Source organism: Elephantulus edwardii, unplaced genomic scaffold (genome assembly GCF_000299155.1).
Source record: "Elephantulus edwardii isolate Elephantulus edwardi_28Jun2011 unplaced genomic scaffold, EleEdw1.0 scaffold00098, whole genome shotgun sequence".
Taxonomy (NCBI): domain Eukaryota; kingdom Metazoa; phylum Chordata; class Mammalia; order Macroscelidea; family Macroscelididae; genus Elephantulus; species Elephantulus edwardii.
In genome coordinates this window covers 7,171,443-7,182,889 of record NW_006399848.1, presented here as the reverse complement: position 1 = coordinate 7,182,889, position 11,447 = coordinate 7,171,443, and the positions used below count along the sequence as shown (strand labels likewise).

The following is an 11,447-nucleotide window of genomic DNA, read 5'->3' as shown; positions in this document are numbered from 1 at the left end:
GAAACCAAAAAAGACACACAGCCTTTTGGTTAGTAGTGCAACTCACTACAGACTATGTGACCAAAGCTTAAAACTTTTCCAGACCCTTCCTTTTACTCAATTCCAAGCGGCTTCTACACTTTAGGTAAGTGGTTGAGCTACACTCTACTCTTCTACCCTATTCTGCTATCTAGTGCTGTTCCATCAGAAATAGCATAAATGAGTGGCTTTAACAAACAGATATTTATTTTCTCAGTTTTGGGGACTCTTAAGTTTGAAACCTGGGTCCTGGCTCTAGGGGTGAGATACTAGGGGTGTCTGTGGAGAAAGGCCTTGAGCTCTTCATCTGTGTTTCTTGGTTACTGAAAGACTTCCATGTAGCTTGGCATCACCCTTCTTGTCTCTGCTTCTCTCACCTGCTTGTTGAATCTCTTTTACAACTCAAATGAGATGTACTCAAGACACACTGTACACTGTCTTATTAACAAGAACAAAGATAATCCATTCCCAAACTGGATTACTGGCAGAGGCACAGAGGTTTTTAATTAAAATATTTATTTTTGAAGGACATAATTCAATCTGTAACAAATGATAGGGTAAAAGAGTACTTATCTTTGCTATTACACATGAGAATTCCTCCTATGGAAGGTCAGAGGCAGAACAAGAGGCATTCCTAGTTAAATAACATCAATTTCCCACCTTTACTTGTATCCTTCTCTGTGAACATAAAGTTAGTAATATAAATCAACACTTACATTCCCCAACAAAAAATGTAGAATGCAATCTCCTGGAACCCATCTGAAACCCAGTAAAACTTTTATGCTTATTAGTCATCCTTATTAGTAACAGACTAAATTAAGGTTTTAAAGCAGGCAAAATGCTCTGACTTCTTACCTTAGCACACTGCATGTGATTGCAGCCCTCGTTCTTCTGTATTGGAGATTTACAGTTAGGACAAGGCTTGGAGTTGGTTAACAACCAGAGACAATTGGCAGCATCCTCATAAGCTTCACTAACTCCCACGACTTTTGAGATATTAAGAATAAACACAAAAATAAATCGTTTAGTGTACAAATGGAAGAAACTTCAAATGTTTCTTAGTATACTGCCTCTCCATTTTATTCATATGCTTATTTTTCTATTAAGATCTATGGTGACATTTTAAAAAAGACTTCATTTTGAATAGTATAATGTAAGGTGTTATGTGCTATCAAGCTGGAACTGACTCATAGCTGACTCACCAGTGTGTTTTTAAAGCCTGTAAATTGCATGGGAGAAGATTTCTCCATGGAGCAGCTGGACGATTTGAACCATTTACCTTTTGGATGGCAATGCAACCCCTTACCATCAGACCATCAAAGCTCCCTGTAACGTAGGGTGCTTATATTCAAAAAGTCCTACTTATAAAGTTTGGTTTGAAAAAGATTTCTCCCTAGCTGTGAGACCAAGTAAACTAAAGAAAAAAAAGTAAGTTAAAAAAATAGTTTCTCCTGGCATTCGTAGGAAAATATGGAAAGAGTGTGGTTAAAATGTGCGTACTGTAATTAATATAATAAATTCATATGTATGAATGGTTGAACAGAAAACCAATTTGTTTTGTAAAAGTTCACTCAACACACACACACACACACACACACACACACACACACACACACACACAGTCTTGATAATTCACATACTCGTAATTCTGTAACAGATTGTATCTCTGTACTAGAATATACACATAACTGTTGCTGTTGTTAGGTGCCACTGAGTCATGTATGACCAACAGCAACCCTCTGAACAACAGATCTGAACAGAGTCCTATCCTGTGCCATTCTCATCATCTCTGACATATTCAAGCCTATTGTGGTGGTCACTGTGTCAAGCCAACTAGCCTTCTAGAAAACAGAAGATACACACACTCTCATAATTTTTTTTTAAAGCAGAGCAGAAATACACATAAAAGGGAAAAAAAGGGCACTAAGTTATTATCTGTAAAAATTGAATTCAAGAAAAGTATTGCAAGTTATTACTTCAGAAAAGAATTTCTTAAATAAGTCAGTTGTAACAAATTGATGAAAAGACCGAAAATTGCACTAAAGTGTCAGTATCTTGTCAATCATTATTTCAGATATACTTAAATGAATCAAATGAGACTGAACTTCATCATTTTGCCCAAATCTGCTTATTTTCTCTTTTGTTACATGGTGTCATTTATCCAGAGCTAATCAAGGTTGTTTAAACTTTTACATACATATTAAAGGTGAAATGAAGTTAAGTGTTGGAGAGGTTCAAATGCACAATGACTTTTTTCTTTCTTTAAGAATGACTAAATAAGTTGTGTTTTTCTTTCTAGTCTAACTGCATTTGGGGAGCTCTATTTTTTTTTTTCCATTCCTGAAAGAGATGTCACAAAATCATTATGGAAAAATTGAGAGTGGACCATCCAATTAAGGCCCTGCTTTCATGCAGACAATGAAGAAGATAAGGGACTAACTCCAGCATCCAAAAGCAGATGAGCAATCAGACTCCTTGAATTTTAAAACAACAGTGGAGTCTAAATTAGAGGACATTTAGCCAAAGTAAGACTCCCCTTGGTGGCACAGTGACTAAAATGCTTAGTTATTAACCAAAGGCTGGAAGTTAAAACCTAGCAGGAGCTCCCTGCTTTGGAGAAAAATGTGGCAGGCCTTCTGTAAAGATTTACAGTCCCAGAAATTCCATGGAGCAGTTCTATTCTGCTCTAGAGAGTGGCTAGAAGTCCAAATTGACTGGATGAAAGAAGGGTTCTGGTTGACCTAAGTAAAATGGCTGATCCTGAGTCCATGATTAACTTCTGCTTTTGTTCACAGCATGGATTTTAACCTATAAACAGATACAAGCTTTAAACTAAGGAACAGTTGTCCTGTAATCAGTCAAGCTAGAAGATGCAAACCAGTGACCAGCATGTTCCATCATGCTCTTTGGTGTAGACTGTCTATTGCATACGATACTCTCAGGGAATGTATAAGGGTGTTCCAAAATTTGGAGTGTTTAACATAGCTAAAATGACACTCAAAGTTTGGCTCAAACTAGTTTTGAAAAGTTCTACTTTTGTTTCTGAGAAGGAGATCTCTAACTGTAACAAAGACAGCTTGTTCTCAGGAAGAATGCAACTGCACTTAACTAGCACGCAGAAAAGGGAGCTCTGGTGGCCCAGCAATTAGGGGATGCACTGGCTACCCACATGCAGGTGGTTCTGGTTCGAGTCTACCAGCTGCTCCATGGGAAGAAGATGGACAATGTCCTTTCACATGATTCAATGCCTCTGAAAACCTGCTGGAGGGTTTGCACATAATAACAATATGCAGTAAAGTATTCACACAAAAGAACTTTCCCAAGCAAATTCTTAATGACTGATGCATTCTGAATCTACCAGCTGCTCCAAGGGAGAATTACAAGAAATCTCTTTCCTTGTGATTTACTGCTTCTGAAAACTGCTGGAGGGTTAGCTATGGAGGGTTAGTTACTCCTGACTAGACTGCTATCCACAACAGCAGCCAATCAGAATATTCTTTACCGTTAACTCCTCAGTCTTAAATATCTATATTCAGTGAACAGCTGTTTCTTAGGTTTATGGTGTCCACATTTCCTTATTTGAATATTCTTGTGCAATTAACAAATCCTTTTGTGCTATTTACCAATTAAATGTATTTCCTTCTAAGACAAAAGACAAAGTTGCAAATCCCCAGATATAAGTCTTTGGAGAGGGAAAGGAGATAAACGCTTGGATTGATGGGCTCTTGCGAAATGGCTCTATGTAATTATCAGCAGATGCTGTTGTACTGTATAGCACTGGCTTGTAACTCCATAGACAATGACAGCAGTGGACTCATCAAAAACTACAGTTCAAAACTATAGAAGAGGGTCTGAGTAGGGTGGTGGCTGGGAGAATGTTCAGATAATTAAGAAAGGGAGCTTCAGAAAGGAACTGATTTTGCTTATGGATACAAGAGACTGAACCTTCCTAACTACCCCACTTCCCAAAATATGTCAAAATCCTAACTCCTGGTGCCTATTAATATGACTTTGTTTGGAAGCACACCTATTAATATGACTTTGTTTGGAAGCACAGTCTTTGAAGATATTATCAGTTAAATTAATATGAAGTCCTTCTGGATTAGGGTAAGCCCTAATCTCCAACTGCAACATTGTTCTTATAAGAGGGGAGAAGACACAGAAACGTAGAAAAAGAAAGGTCAAAGGACAAAAAGCTTAAACTGCATTTGCAAGCTTGGAACTTACTGGAATTTCAAAGACAAGAAGGAATTTAGAACTTTCAAAGGACAAAGTCATGCCAATAATCTGAATATAAACTACTAGCCTTAAGAATTATAAGACAACATACTTATGTCCCTTATAAGCCACCTAATGTGCGGTACTTTGTTATGGTTGCCCTAGAAAACTAGTACAGACTGTAAGTCCAAGCTAAAAATAAAAATGAATGACTGTTCTTTGTCACTCAGTCTGAGGAGGTAATGCAATTTATAAAAAACAGTGACACAGAAATTAATTATGAAACACATTTCACAGCCAAAGCATTCAACTTTTCTTCAAAAGTAGTGGTCCTTGTTTTCCCTTCAGTATTAACATTATTTTTAGCTCAGATGCGACAACATATTCTTATGACCTTTATTATTCATTGTTGTAAGAAATAAAGGACAAAGCCATGAAAACAAAGCAGCTGTGCAGTCTGAAATAGAACAGCTTCGCCTCCCACCCTTGGAGAGAATGTTAGTTCGTGGTTGCATTCTAGCATTGTGCTGTAGTTCTATGGGACTGCATGAAGTGAACAGTGCTCAGAAAGTAGCCATGATTATGATAAACCTTTACTTATAATTCTCTGAATATTCTTATTTCATACATCTGGCCTGCTGCACATACTGTTGTTAATATCTGTAACATCTTATCTCTCTTCAATCTACCTGGTGAATTTTCATCATCCTTAGTGACTTTCAAACTCTACCCTTTACTTCAGTTCTAGTTGATTTATGATAATGATCTTCTTTAGGAATCCAGTATACTTAGGTTTCTCTGTAAGAAATATTAATTTAATCAAGGATTAGAGTGCAACAGAATCTAGAGCTATTCATTGGATCATCATGTTATGCAAATGAAAACATAGTTCCTTTAGAGACTAAATTTAAAAGTTCCTTTAGAAGACAATTTGAATGTCATTAAATAATAATTTATTGATCATTATGTACTATGAAAGAGGTCTCAAAATTTTATAATTCACCACTTTCTAGAAAATATAATCATTCCTGTTTCTTGTTCTTATTAGATACAACTGAAGCCATTTCTGAACTTAAAAATGTTATTTGAATCTTTATATGGAGTAATTATAAAGATTTAAATAACATTTATATGAAATAAATGGGAATTCTACTGGCCTAATGAGTTGTGTTGTCAACTCAAAAGCTGGCAGTTCGAATCTACCAGCTGCTTCTTGGGAGAAAGATGGACAATATCCTCTTGTGTGATTTATACTGTAATCTCTTCTTAGGTGATTTATACCCTCAGAAAATCTGCTGGAGGGTCAGCTATGAGTCGGTGTCAGCTCAACAACAACTCAGTACATTGCATTATATAGAATTAAGTTCTCTGCATTTATCTCAGCCTATTTTCTAATACTTTCCTTATATTTCATTTTGAAGATATTAAAATGAGTTGTATACAAGATCTACGTTGGCCTAGTGGACAGAAAGTTATGCTACCAAGCTGAAGGTGGATGATTTAAATTTGCGGCCCTCAGGCCAGGTTCAAATTGTTTTCCTGTCAAACATTCTTCTAGGTGGCACAGCACTGGTCTCTACCTTGCTGTACAGAGAAAACTCGTGGTTGCTGTGATGCTGAACACTGGGACAATGATATGCCAAACGTGGTAATGTGTACCCATGGTGGACAGTGTTTGCTGGGGCTTCCTGACTAAAACAAGCCTGGAAGCAGGAGCAGCATGCACTTCTGAAATGGCTTGCCTCTGAAAACTCTATATACGAACAGTGCTCAGGCCGTTCGTTCATAGGGTCGACATGAGTCATCTACAACTCGACAGCATCTAACAACAACAACATACAAGACCTAGGCACACTAGTAAAGGTAGTAAGGAAAAGACATTCTGGAAATTGGTAGGAATCTAGCCCAAGGTAAATGAAGTGATTAAAACAGTGCACTGAGGTGGAGACATCTAGGTCTCCCACCCACAAGATCTTATAGGAAGAGCTGAAGGAGAAAAGCTGACATTACTAGAAGCAGGGAAGTAAGTAAGTATTATAGAATACTTGGATTTCTGCTTGCAAAAATCTTGTAATCTCCAAAGGATATTCTTTAAAGGGGTGTACTGGAAGCAGGAATGGCATTCATTTCCTAAACAACATGTCTCCGGAAACTCTATAAACTTTGATAAATGTCGACAGTTATAAAAAGACTTCTGGCCTTTTGGTCATAGGGTTGCTATGAGTCATGACTGACTTGAAGACAATCAAAAACAACAACATTAAATAAATAAGTGAGCTTGAAAATCTCCATGATTATAATGAATGTGACATTATATTTTGGATGTGGAAATAGATAATATAGCTATCTAAAATTTCTCTTACGTTCTTCTGGTTTCATTTCAGTTATTTTTTGAAGCCAGTTTTTCCATGTTTGGCAGTCACAAGGCTCATGTGCTTCACCAAGGCACTCCCTGTAGAGAAAAACACAGAAAAGGCAATTTTAAATATTCTTTATGAACATCAGGTGAAAAAAAGGAGAATAAGTAGGATATATTCCTCCCATTTTAAAATTGAGAAAATTAAGGTACAGTGAAAATAAAGAGATGATACATCTTATAGAAGAACTGAAGATGTGATTCCAAGCTGGATCCCACCAGACCTGCTTAGAGTGTTTTTCAGACGAGGAGCATCACCATCAGGTTCCAAGCTTGTTAGACACACAAGTCCCCAAAGACCTATAGTTGAGAACTAAAATTTTCTCAAAATCCCCCATGACTCTGAATGGATCTGACATTTGAAAGCTGTTGTTTAAGTCATATTCCTCTATCTTCATTGTTTAAAATACCCAAGTAACAACTAGTACTATAAATAATTTTTCCCTGAGTATCTTTAACTTGTAAACATACACGTAACAAAACATTTGTGATTTCAGCAATATTCTTATGATAATTTAAGATTTTAATACATCTCAACTTTTTAAATTATTATTATTATTTTATTATTTGTGTGTGTGTGTACCGTCAAATCAGATCTGATTGGTACAGGAGGAGATTGTTCCTCCTTCTTCAGCAGAGCATCTGGTGGATCTGAACCGCACACCTGCGGGATTGCAGTGCAGCTTCTTGCCACTAGGCCACCAGAGCTCGTCACATCTCAACTTTTGTTTCACTGGAATTTAGCAAATTTTGATTTAAATAATGAGCTTACATATTCTCTCCTGTAACTATACAAAGGGAGCTCTGGTGGCTTAGTGATAAGAAGTTGCACTGCTAGCTCCAAGGCATGCAGTTCAAATCTACTAGATGTTCCATGAGCGAGAGATGACAGGATTTACATCCTCCCATGTAATTTACTGCCTCTGAGAAACCCCTGGAGGGTCAGCTCTGATGCTCCATATTAGGGTCAGCTATGGAAGGTTCTGACTTGACAGTATATAATAGCAACAACACACCTATACAAAAGTCAACCACTTAGAAATATTTAAAGTATTTGTAAATTAATTATTTAATTCAAATGATGCCATATAGTACAGTATAAAAAAGAACTAATGAACAGTATCTTTTTGAGGGAGCAAAACCAGTCTGGAGCCATCATCATCACCATTGTATCTGTCATTACCACCATTATTTTAAACAAGATCTTCTTAGCAAAGTTTAAGTTTGTTAAGACAAGATAACTACTCAGGTACTAAGGAAATCTTATAAACTCACAGGAGATATTTTACTATGTTAAGAATGCAACAATTACCTTGGAAGAATCATTTTAATTCCTTAAATTTCCATCTTGTCATCTACCTGGTTCTTTTATGAAATTCCCAGTACTCAACCTACCTGATGAAAAGTTCCCAAAACCCCAAAGGATAGACAGAACTGTCAGAAAGACTTTTATTGACTGTAAAACTTAAATACACAACCAACTCTTTTCCAGTACAGTTGCTGGATGGGCTCAAATCCCCCATCTTCTAGTTAGCAGCGAAATGCTGAACCATTGTGTTACAAAGGCTCCTTAGATTTACTTTAGCATATATGAAAAGAAACTGCTATCCAGAAATGTAAAGGATAGTTCTAATAACAGTCAATATTAATTTGGCACTAATACTAGCATACATAAGAGTAAAAAGATCTAACAGAGATTTGAAATAGGGTTTCCATACGGTACATGAGAATATGTGTTGAATTACAGAATCTAGATTTCTCAAAATTCAATTAAAAAGAGTCAAAGTATGTAATAACCTTATTTATCTGCAACATCTAAAACAAAACATCAATAAAATAATGTTCATGAAATTTAAGATTTTCTTTCCCTTGGAGATGAAATAGCATATTGAATAGATTTTGTTCCTCCCTCTTAGTAAAATCAATACTAATATAAGCTAGCTCTGCTGTTAGAATATTTTCTGGTACACAGACAGAAAAATAGTCACGAGGTGGGGGAGATGAGAAAGCAGCACTTTCAAATGGGCTGAATAAAACAATGCCACTTCTTTTGAAAGCCATTATGTCTACTAATGTGCTTATTTTTCTAAGACTGTGTTGCATTAGAGAGCATCAAAAGGTGTTCATTAGAGAGACTCCTAGCAGGGCACAGACTTGCTGCTTCCTTCACACTGCCCTAACTGGCAGGACCCTTTTAGAGTGTCAAATGTATTTATCACAGTTACTACTTGTTTCCAATACAACACTTAGAAGACAATAAAAAGAAGAGCTTACACAGAAGACCTAGAGTAAGGATTGTAAATGAGAAAAGAAGTTGTCATTTAACTCAATTAACTATCTTAAAACTGAAGTATGTAGGAAAATATGCCTGGACTTCTCCAGAGTATGACAATAAGTCTGCCATGTTCCTAGGCCTAACACACCACCAATAAGCCTGCTGCTGAAGAGTGAGTCAGTCATAGGATTCCAGAAAAATAGCAAAAAGCTACTTAAATGCATTTCAGAGATATAAATCTTTAAAAGAAATTAACTTGTACAACTCTCTTTCTATACTTGGGTATGTTTGAACCACCAAACTTTCAGTTAGCTTCCAAATACATAACAATTACACTGGAAAGCTAAATTCCTAAAGAAAATTTTAACCAAGACAGGTAACAAATATTCTGAAGGAGCTGGTATTTTCAAATTATGTCCCAAATAGTAATAAGAACAAACTAATGAGTAAGTACTTGACAAAAGGAACATAGCTAGATATACTAATCGAGTTCTTATAGGGGGGAAAGTCCCCTAGTAAGAGATTTTAAGGAAAAAAAATCATTTTCAAAGATAAAATTCTTTATCTTGCCCAAGTATAAGGAGATGGTTAACCTAACAGTAAGACAGGAGTTTAAAAAAAAAAAAAGAGATACAAAGAAACAGTTCTTTTCTTGAATATCAATATGCATAACCATAGGCAGAGATCTTCCTGTGAAGACTGAAAAACAGAAAAGCTCTGAAGTTCTAAACTACATTACTTGATGGAAGATTGTTATTGAGAGTTTGGCAATTTTTAGGTTATAAAGACTCTGTAGCTGAGATTATAATTTTATTACTTACTTAATATGAGCAAATAATAATTTTTCTATGATTCTACCTTTCCGCTAACATTTCCTCCTAATTAGCAGATTATTATCTATGCATCTGATAGTTGACCAATGAATAAAGATGACAGAAGATGATTCAATGTCTTTGAATTGTGGTGTTGGAGAAGAGCAGAGATTAGCACATGGACTGTTAAAAGAACAAGCAAATATGTCTTAGAGAAAGTGTAGTTCTAGTGCATGTCTTGGAGAAAGTGTAGCTAGGGTGCTCCTTGGAGGCAAGGATGGTGAAATGTCATCTAACAAACTTTGGACATGTTGTCAGGTGGTGCCAGTCCTTGGAAAAAGACATCTTGGTAGGAAAAGCGGTGGGTCAGAGAAAGGGGAAAACCATAAACAGGGTGGTTTTACACAGTGACTGTTAAAAATGGACTTGAGGATATCAGCTTCATCTCACAGCAACCCTTCATTGGGTTTATGAGGCTGCAAAATTTTTTTTTCAGTCTTTACATGTTTATCAGTACACCTTTCCCTCCTTCCCCCAGGCTGCAAATCGCAATGTGAGGAGATGGAATCTTTCTCCTGTTGAGTGGCTGGTGGATCTAAACTGTTAAGAGACATAGCGGCCTTTTGGCTAACAGTGCAACATGCTATAGATTATGACACAGAGCACCTCTTGAACTCTGAAGCAGTATTAATTTAGATACTGTATTAGTTTCCTAGGGCTTTCATAAGAAATTATCATAAACTTGATTGATTAAATCAACAGAAATTTATTCTTTCATAGCTCTGGTGGCTAAATGTCCAAAACGAAGATGTAGACAGGGTCATTTCCCTTTGAAGGCTTTAGGGAAGACTCTGTTTGATGCCTTTCTCTTAAGATTCTGGTGGAAGCTGGCTTTCAATATATGACTTTACCTCTACCTTCATTTCTATGGCCATTTTTCTGTGTCTTCTCTCTTCTCATAAAGACATTAACATATGGATTAAGGGCCTAGCTTGTTCCACTCTGACTATATCTTAACTAATTATATCAAGACCAAATATATTTTTAAAGTAAGTTATACAAAGCACATGAATTGTGGGAACACTTTTCAACTCAGCAGAGATGGATATTTTATTTCTGTATAGAAACAGAGATGACATTTAAACAAGGTCTTATGATCAAACTCACCAAAGGAATATTCTGTTGGTTTAGTTTCCAGGCTGTGGAAAAGCTGAAATGTTCTACTGGTTATTAGGATTTTGAGGCTTATATACCTAGGAACAATTAGTCTGAAAAATATGTTCTTAAGAGAATAAACTCCATTAAACTGTGGGTTGTTGCTTGAGAAATATGCAGAAGGGAGATGAAATATGAAATTATGGATTTAACTAAATTAAGATCATGATCCTAACAATGGAATAACATGAAAATCTTTATAAGAAGAAGACAGAACACACTGATGACAACTTTAATGTTGTCAAGTGAATACTGGTATTCACTTTTAGAGTTATCTCCCGAATATTTGACATATCTTCACAATGTACTCTGATGTACTGGAAGCTAAAGTGGACTAGATATTAAAAGAACCTGATATGGGATTTACCACTAGGTAAACGTTCCACATTATAGTTTAGAATATTCTTGCTAGGTAATTTTAGTAAATCACTATAATATTCTGGACACTAAAGAGCTGAACAGAAGATTCCAAAAGGCTGCTCGGAATGACAAA

General features: G+C 36.1%; 1 protein-coding gene across 1 annotated transcript in view; it reads right to left on the bottom strand.

Moving 5' to 3' along the window:
• ANKIB1 (ankyrin repeat and IBR domain containing 1) overlaps window positions 1–11,447 on the bottom strand; it is a 215,849-nt gene that overhangs the window by 19,347 nt on the left and 185,055 nt on the right. Inside the window, exons 10-11 of the mRNA XM_006891465.1 lie at window positions 6,600–6,688; window positions 874–1,004 (exon numbers count right to left, since the gene is read on the bottom strand). Coding sequence (XP_006891527.1) covers window positions 874–1,004; window positions 6,600–6,688 — 220 coding nt within the window. The remainder of the gene's footprint in view (window positions 1–873; window positions 1,005–6,599; window positions 6,689–11,447) is intronic.